The sequence below is a fragment of the Vanacampus margaritifer genome, chromosome 1 (genome assembly GCF_051991255.1).
Source record: "Vanacampus margaritifer isolate UIUO_Vmar chromosome 1, RoL_Vmar_1.0, whole genome shotgun sequence".
NCBI lineage: Eukaryota > Metazoa > Chordata > Actinopteri > Syngnathiformes > Syngnathidae > Vanacampus > Vanacampus margaritifer.
In genome coordinates this window covers 34,018,983-34,034,252 of record NC_135432.1, presented here as the reverse complement: position 1 = coordinate 34,034,252, position 15,270 = coordinate 34,018,983, and the positions used below count along the sequence as shown (strand labels likewise).

Genomic DNA, 15,270 nt, shown 5'->3' with positions numbered 1-15,270 from the left:
GCCTGCAGGGTGGAGCTGAATCAGTGTAAAAGAAAAAAAAAATCGACCAGCCACACCAAGAGTCCAAAAATGATATAGCAGAAGGAAGAACGGATATAGAATAACTGCTGTTTTCTCATTTTTGTTGTAACGCTTTTTTTTTTGCCTCAAGTCTCTTTAATAGAAACTGTGTTATTGCTCATTGGCAATTCTGCGGGGGGAAAGACAGGCTGTATGTGTTGTGAACATAATGAAAGAATTCTCAGTGGAAACAATCAAAGCTGCATTGAAGAAATTGCCAGCAACTCACCTGGGTTCATAGGGTTCAAATATGGACCTCTCAAAAGCACTTTGTGTGTGCCTGCAACATAATCAATGGCAGTGTCTCAAGGTTGCACTTAACAGCAGCCAGGGGGCTCAATCTCAGTTGAACAAATCATGTGGAAAGCACCCTAGGCATCTCATTTGCACTGTGACTTACTGACTTTTTGTCTCTGTAAATTATTCTAATATTACATATTACTAACTTCTCAGCATCCGGCACAAAATACATCAAAGGACAAACAAACACAGAATTATAATTGAGATGATGAATAAAGGGTGCATTTCGATTGGTCAGCTAAATATTAGCCCTCAGAACATTGCTCAAGTACCCACACTGTGAGTTTTTCAACTCACAGGGTGAAAAATATCAAACATGAGGATAAGCGGTTTGGAGAATGAATGAAGGAATGTTATATAGTTGACTCGAGGCCTCATGAAAAATTAAGTGCACACAGCAAACTACCGTATCTACTGTACTATTGTAATATTTGATTACTTTGATCCTATTGTTTCAGACTGTTTTGATACATTTAGAGTGCAACTGGTCACCTATTATTGCTAGCATAATACAATGTTACCTTGTTTATAAAGTACGTTTATACAGCTATGCTAATAGTTATTCTCATAATAATAGCAAAGTGACACAATGAACTTCATCGTTACAATTTATGCTCCATAAGGTAGGTATTGCCAGCCATGTCTGGTAGTTACGACAGTGATGTGAGAAACTAGCATCAAATGACATGTCAAATTGGTAAAATTACCGAATGAACAATACTGAACTCTCCAGAAGAAAAAAAAAAGGTGAAAAAAAGAAACTAGCATCAAATGTCACTAAGAATTTTAGAATAATTTATGCCCAATACAAGCAATTTAATGACAGCTACACATTGTTTGTAGCTTTTATGAAAGCACGTAGAAATGTGCTACTGAATGTGTATATTAACTAACAGACGTCACGAGCCGTGGTGACAAGTAACAAACTCCAAATACTTTGTCACTGTACTTAAGTACATATTTCAGCTATATTACTTGAGCAGTTATTTTTTCAACTACGTTTTACTTTTACTGTCTACATAAGAAAATTATATCTGTACTTTTTTCCCTACATCCATGGACGAGGCCATAAGAAAAGACATAAACAGAGAGATGTGAAGTCAACAGCAGTTAATTAAGATCTTGATTTATTCATCTTCATTGTAAGATCGTGACTGATTGACAGTTTGAGGCTTTATAAGGCAGAAAAAAATGACACAGAAGCAAGATATTAGCCATTCAAAAAATAGTTTTTGCTGGCCTCATGAATGTGTTGTGTACACATGAGACTCGATCACTCATTTATTTGGGTTCACTGTCACTGCAAACCAAAAATCCGATGTGGGGCCCCTAACAAAAAAATAATTGGACACCCCTGTTGAATACATTTCTGACCCTTCCAACCAGCAGGGGGTGCCATACTGACAAACAGCACTGCAGTTAGCTGTATGTTGACGAAGAGGTTGGCGGAAAAGGCCGGAGCTGGATCCACGCGAGGAGGGCGGGGGTGCCGCCATTGGTTCCGGTCGGCCTATAAGAGCGAGCGAGAGACATTTCCACCGGCTTCGAGCAGGCGCAGACAACTTAGGAGTTCGTCAGCGAGGCGGCGTCAAGCATCCACACGCACCAAACGTTGGACTGTTTTTGCTTTTGAAATCATATAGTCACTCCCCGGCGGGAATCAATGAAGGAAAGACGCCCGTGTCAGAAACTCTCCGTGAAATCCGCCATGGATCCGAGTCCGAGTGTGAAGTGTAAGATTGTGGTGGTGGGAGACAGCCAGTGCGGGAAGACCGCGCTGCTTCACGTGTTCGCCAAGGACTGTTTCCCTGAGGTGAGAACCTTGAGCAACATGGTGGTGATGATGATGTGAATTCATGAGCACACGCAGAGATGGATGCTCGATGTCAGTGGCATGCACTGATCCCCCCTTTTATGACGTATGTGTGGATGTATATAGTGCATGGATTCAGTAACATGCGCTGATGCAGTGATTCTTGTCCTAACATTGCACTGTGTTGTTTTGGTTCTGGCAGAGTTATGTCCCCACTGTGTTTGAGAACTACACGGCCAGTTTTGAAATCGACACACAGAGGATTGAACTCAGCCTGTGGGACACTTCAGGTAACAACGCCTTATAAGAGCAAATCTCTATTTCATGTGAATAGCCTATGCTTGCTCTTTTGGATTTCCCTAAGAGGATGTCAAAATAATATTTTAAATTTGATGACGAATGAAGATGCATATGGTGATGCTAGTCTGCCTTTTCTCGGGAGTTCCCTTACTTGTGGCGTGTAGGCCCTATTGTTCCCTTACCTTGTTCAAATCACAAAACCCCTTGTTGTAACTGCTCCTTCTTTGGAAGTAAAAAAAAAGAAGAAAAAAAAGAGCATAAGACATTTAGTCATTTGATGTTGGCTAACAGATGTATTGTGAGGAATGTTATGTGATGTCACCCATGCCTGTGGTTTGGTGCAACTCGAAAGCCGCATCTTTCCTGAAACTGACCTCACTGTATGCACTAGGAATAGATTGTGGTGTGTCTCAACATGTAGCCTTGTATTTACATTTGTTTATAAATTTTGATAAAAATCGGAACCATTTGTAAAGCCCAAGTCTGCGATCAAAAATGCACAATGGCTTTATTACATCTGGACAACACACTTTTGGAAATTTGCCTAGTTTTGAGACAACTCAGAGCTTGCAACATATGTACTGCTGCTTCAGTTTTTTTTCTTTTTTTCAGTAGATTTTGCAATCAGGGACCAAATGACCTGCAGCATCCTGTGTGTGTGTGTGTGTTTGTGTTGGGGGGGGGGACCCCCCCTCACACATCCATCAATGCCTGAGCAGTGAAAAGCGCAGCAGTCAGTCCATCAGGCGTGAGTGCAGCATATGTTGCATGTGTATAGGGGGTGAGGGGACGAGGGTTGTGAAAATGGGGACGGGTGGGGCCAAGCAGGCAGCCAGCTGTTCCTCTTTGCAGGTTTGGAATTCCTCAGTGGTGTTTGAGTAACTTTTTTTAGACCTCAAAAAATGTGTCTGCCTTAAAGAGGCAAGACTGCAAAAAGAGGCGAATCCCTCTCGAATTAGAGAGAGCAGCGTAGGTAGAACCTATTTCCTTGAGGGAAATAGGAGAAGAAACATCTGTCAAATATTGCGCACATTTGAAATTCCTTCACGCCCACTCGTGTTTGTGTGACTTGTGAGAAGCCAAGGAAAGAAAGCGCGTTTTATAGCACTGTGTTGGCCAGTCGCCCAGAGACATTTTCCCTTTTCTCTCTCTTTCATACAACTATGTTTGTGTGTCTTTCAATGTGTTTGAGGAGGTGTTTCTTATGTGATCTTATGAGATGGCACCCAGACCCCACCTCAGATTAACCTCCCCCACCCGAGCTGACAGACACTTGCTGATAGAGCCTTGGTTGCACTATCGATCCATTATGTGCTACGTCCTACTGTGTGTTCAAACAAAGACCAGCAGGCACTTAGATAAAAGAGCAGGACATAGAAATGAAGTCAAACACAATTTCTAAACCCCCACCCCCTGCTGGAAAACACCTACACACACATATGGTGGGGGGTCTTTGTTGTGCCCTGATGGGCAACCTAATAAGCAGTGTGTGTTTAACGATGGAGGGTGAGATAGGCCTAATTCAGGTCATTAGGGCAAACCCCTGACTGTTTGCACCGCCTTCCATTTGCCCATCCTGCCTTGTTGCCTTCATTGTAGTGAGCAATATTTATTTTACTTTGGGTGAACACCTGCAGTCTGGGCCCGGGTCAAAGTAGGACTAAGATGAGCCTCCCACATAGCGACAAGTATTTCCGGGAATGTGCTCCCTTCCCGTCGGCAGCCATTGTTGCATCGGATCGCGTTTCGGGGCTCGAATTAGAGCTGCATGTCTGGCATTCCTCCGACTAAAGGTTTCGCCATCCCTGGGACAAAGAACCCTTTTGTGTCCGCAGGTCTGGATCCTTAGAAGGATGAAATTGAAGTGGCGTGGTTCACTAGTTCCACACGGACAAATTGAATCATGGATGAATTAGTTAATTGGCAGGAGAGCCAAGACTACATGAAATAAAAGGCAATGCCCTCAACTTCACCTTGTTGCGAGCAGTATTAAAAGAAAAATATTGCTTTTAAAAGCCCAGTTATGATATTTTCACATGACATTTTTCCAGATTTGACTGGATGTCCAACCCCTTCAGAGTTTTGTAAAAAAAAAAAAAAAAAAAAAAAACAGTAATGCTGGTAATAAATTACTCCAAAATGTGCATGTTTTATAGTAATGACTACTCCTAACACATTATTTTCCCCAACCAAATAATCAGACTACATTTACTCATCAACTTTATTTACTTTAAAGCTACTGAATGCATAAAATTCAATGTTGTATCGCTACTGCCACTTGTTGATAAAAAATGAAACTACACGCATCCTTCTTCACATACGCAATGCACACATGACGTCACATCCACAGACAAAGTGTGGGAAATTCGAACCCGAATCCAGTCTGAAAACCTTTGGCCAGAGTCTTGCAGGAGTACTCACTGTGAACAGCTAAGGTGTTAATCTATTAAAACACATTCACTGCCATAAATTCATTTAAAAAATATATTAGAAATTAAGGGCGACAGGCAATAATTTTTTTTAATTGTAATTAATCGTATGACTTCACTAGTTAACTCACAATTAATCACAAATTTTATATTTGTTCTAAATGTACAATGAAAAAAATTCAAGGTTTTCATACTCTTGTTAACAAAAGTGGAAAAAATGTTAAACTAATAGAAATAGTTCAAATGCATTTTCGACATTTATAGCCGTCAATGGCAGTGAATGAATTAAAAAGAACAAGAAAAAATTACAAATTTGGGGCATCAGGTGATTCAAATTTTAATCGTAATTAACACGACTTTACTAGTTAATTCACGACTAATCACAAATTCTATATCTGTTCTAAATGTACAATAAAAAAAATCTAGCTTTTCATACTCTTTTTAACGAAAGAGTGGAAAAAAGTTAAAATAATAGAAATAGTTCTAATGAATTTTTTACGTTTTTAGCCGTCAATGGCAGTGAATGAGTTAATTAGAAGATGTTTTAGTCATAAATGGTCAAATAAAAAGGCTACTGTCAAGATATTTTTGGCCAAATTGTTGCAGAGAGCAGCTTTAAGAAGGTGATTTTCAGCTGGGAAACACCTTCCACCACCAAAGTCAGTTGCTATTTATTGCCTCCAGGTTGCAGCAGTGAGCCACATTTGACAAGATTTTAGCCCGTATCCCGCTGAGCGGCAAACATTTGCGAGGGTAGCTGATATCGTTTTTTTTTTTTTTGACCGGGTTCATTCGAGGCATTCACTAACAGTTATAATGGTTGCTGACAGTTTAACAAACGGCTCTACGTTATGGAACATGTAAGAAAAGAGAACTCTCGTAATTACAGCTTGAAGCAGGAAGCATTGTATGAGACTTCACATTTGTGGGCAAGTGATGCCATGTATTCAGTGCGTTGACAACTCACATGCCCATACGTACCACATAAACAACAATTGGGGAAGGAGTGAGATTTGCGTTCTGGAAATACAATCAGTATTTCTTTTAACTTATGAAAGCTAAAGACAAAAATGTGAAGGTTTGTTGCATACTCGGCGTTGTCGACATAAGTGTTATCTAGCTTAAAAAACGTTAGGAAAAAAGGTGTATCGCACCAAAGTATGCAGAGAAAGTCCCACCAGATTGCGTGAATGCAGGAGGTCCCCAAATTTGTTACATTTAGAAACAATTTACATTATAAATGCTAACTTTTTCCATTACATCGTTAATAGTTAGTGTAAATATGTCAGGTAAAAAAAGACTTAATATTTTGTTTAAAATGTTTGTTACATTATAGTCAAGAAATATATATATATATATATATATATATATATATATTTTTTTAAGTAACACAAACAAGCATTTGGTTTTTGTTGATTATGGCGGCACCTTTGTACAAAAGCGGTATTGTTTTCCCTTGAAAGAACCACGTTTCCCATATACACTCCCCCTCCCTTCTCGCGATGCATTCACAAGCATTCGTAAACAAGAACGCTCACAACGTTTGAGTGTTGCGTGGCAGGTCGGGTTAGTGTTGAAGGGCGAACTATCAAGCTGATGGCTATTTATTGCTACCACGCGATTTTCTGATAGCTAACATTAGCATAATAATTTTTTGATTTGAGCATGGAAAGCTACCTAAAAATAAGTCTGCACGTTTGTAGTTTTTTTTGTGTGTGACAGAGTTCACACCATCCACCCCAAAGTTGTTAAGTGCCAGTAAAAATGATACAGACGCCATCAGACCATGACAAAGGTTTCATTAATCTAGCTGTAAATCAATGTTTCATCAGCAGAATTATGAAGATATGAATGGAAGGTTGAAAAGTTAATTAGAGGGGCTTTATGTCAAAGAATTACGGGTGGGAATCTTTGAACGTCTCACGATTCGATTCCGATTTTTGGGTCTGCGATTCAATTCAGAATCGATTTTCGATTCAAAATGATTTGATTGACAATGATTTTTGCTTCAATCTATAGATGTGCAAAGAATTGTAATGATCTACTCCAGTCTGACTCGCTAATGCTAATTAGCGCGCTACTCGCGGCACTTTTATCACTCAAAAGAACGGCTCCACACTGCAAAAAACAACTTTTATTGGAATAACTTGATCGTGATTTTTTCCTTCTACTCTCTAATGAGGCTTAACAGTGTATTAAGCACACACAGACAAAGGCAAGACAGTATAAAATAATTTAAATAAAATCGATTTTGGGACATTTAAAATCGATTCTTAATCGTACTGAATGAGAATCATGATTCTTATGAAAATCAATTTTTTTTTTTACAAAGAATGTAGTCTTTATTAATTAAAAAAATAAAATAAAAACAAACTTTATTTTTAAACATCACTGTTAAACGTGCATTTCCAAATACAACGTGGCAAAGGATTGGCAGTCTTTCTCAGGCAGCATAGTGCACTGTCCCTTTAAGTAACTTGCAATCTAACTTGGTTTTAAAATCTAATAATCAGTCATAACGTTACTTTTAAAATCAAGTAAGCAGTAAAGTAACCAAGTTGCCTTTTGAAGGTAACTGGCAACACTGATTCTGTTAAACAAACACAATTTAAAAAAATAGGGTATGGAAGTGAGTTAAACATTACCTCATGCCATGCAGCATTTGATTATGAATTTGCCTATTGTTTTGCTGCTTTGTGATGTCAGGTTTAACAATAGCATCTTGAATGAACCTTTTGTGTCAGAGTTGAGCGAGTGCTTGTAAAAGCTCCATGGGGCTTGAATTGTGGAACATTCTTGTCACTCTTTCCACAGGTGGTTCAACACTAGACATTCTACGTTCCTCTGCTCGAACTCAGCTATGCATTAAATCAGCAGGTCTTTCCATAGCTCCGGTTAACTGCGGGACAGCCTGTTTGTGTTAGCTCGCACAACAATCCAGCTCAGCAAGCCAGTGTTGTCTACGTAGTTTACACTCAGTAGAATTGATATCTATATATGTATTCCAAACTGGCATTAGAGCACCAGAAATATTGAGCTAACATGGCATTTGTCATTGCAGTTGAAAATGGAGGTCGAGCCAGGTGTGTATCTTTCTTTTAGATTTACAGATCCTTTGACAACAACAACAGCGGCTAATTACATGGCAGTCACCTGGGGTGTGTGTGCTGCTGGGAGAAACATTAGGAGCATTGGTTCGGGTGAAGGGGCCCCAACTGACTCCCCTCCATTTTTGGCTTTTGATTACTTTGTAGCATTCTTTGTTGTTGAATTCACTGGCAGGTTATACTACATCACACTGCTATGAATTTCCTCTATTTACAGTCATCACCATCCAGCTGACACACCCTGTGGTGAAAACATCAACCAGATGAGTTTTAATGTCCTATACGGTGCTCTGGCAAGCTGAACTGGAGCACTTGGTGGAAATGTTTTCACTGAATCGCCCCCCCTGATCAACATTTGGAAGCACTAGTATTGCGGAACGCAGGCTTGTAACCAGAGCGCAACGGGGCTGATTCCCTCAAACACGACACTCCATAATATTTCAACGTAAACACACATTTATCCACTACTTTAACATGCTGCCAAGATTGCCTCCTATACCACAAAGATGTCCATCATAGGACATTAATTTGAGGTCTGTTTAAAAAAACTAAAAAAACAGACAGCATTTATGATGCACTGTATGGAAAGTCCGCTTGAAAGGTTTTCCATCCTACAGCATTCGATTCTTCAGCAGACCAAGACATTTTGGATAGGATTTATGTTCTAACACATGCAGCCATAAAGTGTTTTTAATTGTGAGTTAACTAGTGAAGTAATGCGATTTTTACCATTTTAAAAAAGTTATCGCCTGACGCCCTTAATTTTTAATTTTTACTTTTTTTTTTTAAGATAAAAAAACTAGTTTATTAAAAATTTGGGGTGTCAGGCGCTTACAATTTTTATTGTAATTAATCGCATGACTTCACTTGTTAATTCACAATTAACTCATTCACTGCCATTGACAGCTATAAACGTAAAAAAATAATTTCAACTATTGCTATTAGTTTAAAAAAAATCCACTTTTGTTTAGAATTGTATCAAACCTAGAATTTTTTAAATTGTATATTTAGAAAAGATATGAAATTTGTGATTAATCGCGAGTTAACTAGTAAAGTCATGCGATTAATTACGATTAAAAACTTTAATCGCCTGATGCCCCGATTTTTTACAATCTTTATTTTTTTAATTCATTCACTGCCATTGATGACAGTATGAAAATCTCGATTTTTTTTTTATTGTACATTTAGAACAGATGTAAAATTTGTGATTAATCGTGAGTTAACTTGTGAAGTCATGCGATTAATTACAATTAAAACATTTAATCACCTCTTGCCTTTAATTTTTAATAATCTTTTCTTTTTTTTTTATGAATTTATGGCAGTAAATGAGTTAATCACAAATTTTATATCTGTTCTAAATGTACAATAAAAAAATTCCAGGTTTTCATACTTTTGTTGGCAAAAGTGAAAAAATGATAGTTCAAATGAATTTTTTTACGTCTATAGCCGTCAATGGCAGTGAATGAGTTGAACAGTTTATGCTAATATGGTCAATCTGTGCCATATTGTTTGATACACAATAATGAGTCGTCAATATTTGTACTTATTCATCACTGCCAAGTCAAAGGTGAAAAATGATTGACTCACGTGCACCATCAAGTGACTTGCTCTCCCAATGGGTGACTGAGTTCATGTATCAATCAGCCAGTGTTACTGTTTTATTTCACCTGAAAGGAAGCACGGCTGGTTTAAATGCTTACCCTCTCAAAACGGTTTGAATAAAGACGTGTGTGTGCGTGCATTCCTGGCTGTTCAGTGTTTGGAAACGGACCTCCCAGGGGAGACTTCAATTCCCCATAACAAAATTCCCCAGATTTTTGGCGGCCATTTGTGTGTGGTCGGCTACAACTTGTCATGTGATCTTGACTCACCTTGACATTACCCCGCCCCCCAGCACTTCCTGACCACGATGTCTGTCGGGGCGTAAGGGCGTCTCCATCGCATATGGCTTCAATTTGAGGAGGGAGTGGTTTCCTCACTCTGAGGTTCTATTTCTCTGCAGTTAATTTTTTTTTTCTTTCCCGAGAAGGATCTTGTCATAGTCAGCACATTTTTTTTGCATTATTTGTTTTGCTCTCTGTTGCTATGGATGATGTCATGTAACCAAGTGAAGTGCATTCTTTATACAATCATCGTTGTGTTTGAAGATCAGGAATGGGCTCCTCCCTAAATGATGAAGACTTCACTTGACTGTATAGAGTGAAAAGTGTCTGATACTGGCCGATTTCCTTTTTTTTCCCGTTCCTGATGACACTATGATCCACATTTGGGTGATCTCAAAATCTTTAACAGTCAACTAATTATGGAATATGTCTTAATGCCTCAGTTGGCACGTGTTCTCCATTTTGTATGTATGCACTATAAATTAAGCTTGCGTGCAGGAAGAAATCTGCCAGACTGATTTTATAATCAAATATACGCAATGTGTTATGCTTCAAGTTAGCGCTTGAGCATTTGACCAAACTTAATCATCTATGAACCAACTGACAGGGTTGTTGGAGCACAATTTCCACAACAACAATGCTGCTTGATTCATGTTTTGAACCCTCTCCTCATTTGTCTTTCTTCCAGGTTCTCCATACTACGACAACGTGAGGCCTCTTTCGTATCCAGACTCGGATGCGGTGCTCATCTGCTTTGACATCAGTCGCCCCGAAACGCTCGACAGTGTTCTGAAGAAGGTCGGTTGTCTTCGATTCTCTTCATTAAGCCCTTCCACGTGTGACATCAATAAAGCATTCGGTTGTGTTTGATCTGCTGGCAAGAAACCTGTCTTAGATTGATCTAGATCCAAAGTCTGAAACCAGTCAAGTTGTCATGTGGCACTCGGTTACATCGCTGAAAGAAGGAAGTGACACAACTGTGAAGCTGCTGTGGTTTTGATCTCCTGGTTGTGGATGTTCAGGCTGACTTCCACATGATTCCGTTTGTAAATAACACCAGACTGGTAGAATATCTGTTTCTTAAACACAATTGCTCAAAAAAATGCAAAGAGGCTTTCCACAAATAAAACACGCTAGTGTGTGTGTTTTGCACAATACTCCCCATTTGCTGTTGGCGGTCTATAAATGTTATGATATGGAGTTTTTGGAACAAAGTATCAAACAGAACGTTTTTTTTTCTCTGTATTTAGTTTTTTCTTATCTTGTACCAGACTCCGAAAGGAAATCTAAAAAGACCCAGAGTTACAAATTCCAATTTTTGTAAACTGTGTTTATTGGAATATGTCCGTCCACGTGGCCTGTCTGTTGCAGCAGGGTCATTGTGAAGTACGATTTCCCGTTTGCACGTCGGTGTACTTGATCCCCTGACTGAGTCGCCTGGGCCAGATGCAGTTTCGCCTCCGATTAAAGCCCTTCGAGAATGTCCATCCATCACAGAGCGTCTATTGTTGGCAGGAAGGAAACATGGAGATTATTTGTAGCCCCCGTCCATCCCAGGGTTCAAAGCCTGTTGGGCTAGAGGAAGTTGCAGGGTTGACCTTTGTACCTCGAAATCCGGCTAGAAATCAACCTTGCCCAAGAAGAATCAGCAGATGTTTTGTATATTCCTGCATCAGTTCTGTGTCCTTAATTGTAACTTCTTTTTTTTTTCTACAGTGGAAGGGGGAGATACTGGAGTTTTGTCCCAACACTAAGATGCTGTTGGTCGGCTGCAAGTCAGACCTACGCACTGACCTGCACACGCTAGTCGAGCTCTCGAACCACCGGCAGACCCCCGTGTCTTATGACCAGGTACACTCAAGTTTCCCCAATTTATAATTTTTTTTCAAATTGTCAAAATCACTTACCATCCCCTTTCCTTCACAGGGCTCCAGCATGGCCAAGCAGATCTCTGCGCCGTACATCGAGTGCTCCGCTCAGCAATCAGAGAACAGCGTGCGGGACATTTTCCATGTGGCCACGCTGGCCTGCATCAACAAGAACAGCAAAAATGTCAAGCGCAGCAAGACCGCCCGCGCCAGCAAGAGGATTTCACACATGCCTGGCAGGCCCGACCTAGCAGCTGTAGCCTCAGACCTCCGCAAGGACAAGGCCAGAAGTTGCTGTGTCATGTGACTGATTAAACTGAGGGCGAATAGACGGGATTGGGGACTGAGCAAGCAGGAAGCTACAGGGAACGCCTCTTGCCTGCATGACAAAGACCCATTTTGTGCCTGGAATGGGGCATTCTAAGATTGAATTCATATACACGTTCCTGGAATACGCCGCGCCAATGACAAGGCAAAGTCACGTCCCGCTCCGCACGGGCCCCTCCCCAGTTGTCAAGGAAGCTATCTGTCAGCGTGCTACCTGATCAGGAAGTGGGTTTACTTCCTGCTTCCTGAGGCAGGACAAAGCAGATGCAGGCCACGCCCACAGGAACTAAGTTGGAGAAGTGATGTCATTGGAACACTCGTAAGAACATACGGCATTGTGATGAGGCCACGGTTGGGTGGGTGGGATTGCAACAAAAAGGGGCAAAGAGGTGCTGATGTTGTCGGCGCTGGGCTTGAGAGTAACACATTATCCGTCAAGTCAAGTCATGTCATGTCATGGCAGCCTTGCACAATGAAGAAACTGTTTGTCCCGTCTGCAATATGTTGTATAATGTGAAGTCATTGGTGTATAACGGTGTCACTTTCCCATGATTGGTTGTTCAGGAAATTGCATGTCTGCACTAGCGTCCGGTGTTTGAAGGAAATGTTTGGCAAAATGAAGAGGCAATTGGTGATCAATTTCATATCGATTCATTTAATACTCATTTTAGATGGCAAAAAATGCTAAAGGTAGCATATTTTCTGGAATTGATATTCCAACAATGCTCACAAAACATTTAACAAAGTAGAACACTCATTGAGGCTATGAACACATTTTTCCTCACATTTAAGTACCTCAGCCTCTTGATTGTTCAAGAAAAATGAGCATGTTAACATGTGATAGCAACTTAGTGGTAACTGAAATATCCCAAGGTACCAAAGATGAGGGGTGCTGCCACCTCTAGGGTCTATTCATCATTCCATCCCCTGTACACCAGTCTGTGGTGTCATCAGATATTTATTAGAATCTTCGTTATGTGTTAGTCCTGCATTAGAACTTACCTCTCTCTTACTGCTTGCTTTTTTTTGGCAGCCTATTTGACTGACAGCTAACTAGTTGGATCTCAACGCTTGCCAATTTGTGAAATCCATGGCGTCTCCATTGCCTCAAGAAGTGGAAGCTAATCTAAAATGAACTGATAAATACAAATTACCGCTCCGTATAAAGCTACAGCAAAATATGCAATAGTCCTCTGAAAACAGGTGGTGGTGTATTTATTCATGTGCATGGAGCAATAAGAAGGAAACTGGATATTTTCAATTTCTAAGGTATTACTTTTTGTTCTTGTTTTTTTATTATTTTTACTAGACTAACAATTAACATCAGTTTGTGTTCGGTAGCAATGAGTTGAATGGCTCCAGTGTCATCTTTTACAGTAAGCTACGTCTCTTCTGTAGGCCGTAATGTCGACTTGGTTGCTAGCTTTGCAACTTGAGTAGCCCTTCAATTGTCCATGTGCTTCTAGTCAATGAAGATTATGTTTAACCTACTACACTTTCATCAAGGGTCAACTGTCCACCTCCAGGAAAGAGCAGCTAGTGAAAATGTTGCCTTAATGTACAGCGCTGTTAACCTCTTAGTTTGGTTATTAGTGAAGGTAACAAAACTAAGATTTGTTCTTGTATGCTTTTTGCATCAGCCTGCTGCACATGTTTTAATCTGCGTCAATAGGGTCTATGATAAAAAAAAAAAAATGGCTGTGTGTTGACAGCCAGTGTTGGAGCAATGCAATTTAATGGTTGGGGGGAGAAACCCCCACACAGGTAATGACGCAATCGTAATGTCAATTTTAAAATGTCCCACTTAGTTAGCGCCAGTGTTGTGACCCAAATCTTTTGGTTTCATGTTGTCTCCTGCCTGTGTGTATTTTCATGTTTTCTCTAATGCTGATGTCACCTTGCCGATGTCGTTACCAACATATTTATTGATATGTATATTTTCCTTCTAAAATAAATGAAAATTTAATTGAAGTTTAAAGTGTTGTTGGTGGTTCTCTGGAAGTTCTCTAGGGTCATGGTCTTTTTTTTCTTTAGTTCAGGCACACCTGTCTTTCATTTGAAGCAAACAGGATGTGGGAGATTACAATTAACAGTGAAAACAAACTTGCAAGCGCTTCGAAAAAAGCTGCTTAGTGAAAGTTTGGCACATTAAATCACTTTCTCCAAGGTCAATATGAACTTTGACACTCGTTTATTTATCAAACCATTAGTACAACCCAGGTCCAACTGAATGTTGTAATCTGTGAAAATGTGTGATTTGTGTAGGTTTTGCTATTTGTGGGCCGGCCTGGTCCCTATGCCCCACGAATAATGGGGTTCCACTGTGTAGGTTTGTTTTGTAATATCACCATTCATAGAACCTCATTAATGTTTAACTTTTGAATTTGTTGATTTTTGTGAAAAAAATAGCAAAATGAGTTCTGAGACATTTTCAACAGTAAGAAGATATTTTGTCTATAATTAATTAATATAACATTTTTCATGAACAGTTAACACATTTAAAAACGTATTTTGCCACTTGCTGTCTACAGAAAATAACATCACCTGTGCTGAAGAAACGGGTAATGACCAATCATGGCTCAGTTTGCTGACCAAACCCAGAAAACTCCAGCCAAGCGTGGCCGTTTTTGACGCGTCATTTTCAGATGAGTGGTGTGGGTGTACCCCCCTGGAGGAGGGTGTGGGAGGAAAAGTAAGCCACGCTAACCCTTTTCCACCTTATTCCTACGCCCCATGAGTCTTTGCGTGAATTATGCTTCCGACTTGAATTGAAACCGGCATTTTGTTTGCAAGGAAACTGCGAGTCCACTTTCTATGACAGTTACAGACTTTAACAATGTGGGAACACCGTTATGTAATCAGATTGCAATTATTTTTTTAAACTATATTCGTGGGCAGTATTTTATTTTGAAATGGCTTGGTCAGAACCATCAAAAAGCCAAAAAATGGTCACAATAACGCCTAGGTGTTAGAGTTACAGGAAAAAACATGTAATCAGATTACAGGTACATTTATTAAAAATTGGGATTACAATTTCTACGATGAGAGAGAGTGCGAAAGTGAGAAAGAGAGAGACAGCGTGCGAGAGAGAGAGAGAGAGAGAGAAGGACGGAGCGAGAGAGAACGAGAATGGGACCGTTGCTACATGTCGGGGAGGTGGGAACGAACGAACGAAATCATTAT

At 39.9% G+C, this 15,270-nt stretch overlaps 1 protein-coding gene across 1 annotated transcript; it reads left to right on the top strand.

The window, feature by feature from the left end:
• The first annotated feature begins 1,858 nt into the window (after positions 1-1,858).
• rnd3a (Rho family GTPase 3a) lies at positions 1,859-14,058 on the top strand. The gene is made up of 5 exons (XM_077550426.1): positions 1,859-2,173; positions 2,376-2,463; positions 10,581-10,690; positions 11,609-11,743; positions 11,819-14,058. The coding sequence occupies exons 1-5, from the start codon at positions 2,024-2,026 to the stop codon at positions 12,065-12,067; spliced, it is 732 nt and encodes a 243-aa protein (XP_077406552.1). The 5' UTR covers positions 1,859-2,023; the 3' UTR covers positions 12,068-14,058.
• The last annotated feature ends 1,212 nt before the right edge of the window (positions 14,059-15,270 follow it).

Coding starts and splice junctions, on each gene's coding strand:
- rnd3a (XM_077550426.1), top strand. CDS start 2,024: ATGAAGGAAAGACGCCCGTGTCAGAAACTCTCCGTGAAATCCGCCATG. Junction 2,174..2,375: donor CCAAGGACTGTTTCCCTGAG/GTGAGAACCTTG, acceptor TGGTTCTGGCAG/AGTTATGTCCCCACTGTGTT. Junction 11,744..11,818: donor CCCCCGTGTCTTATGACCAG/GTACACTCAAGT, acceptor TTTCCTTCACAG/GGCTCCAGCATGGCCAAGCA.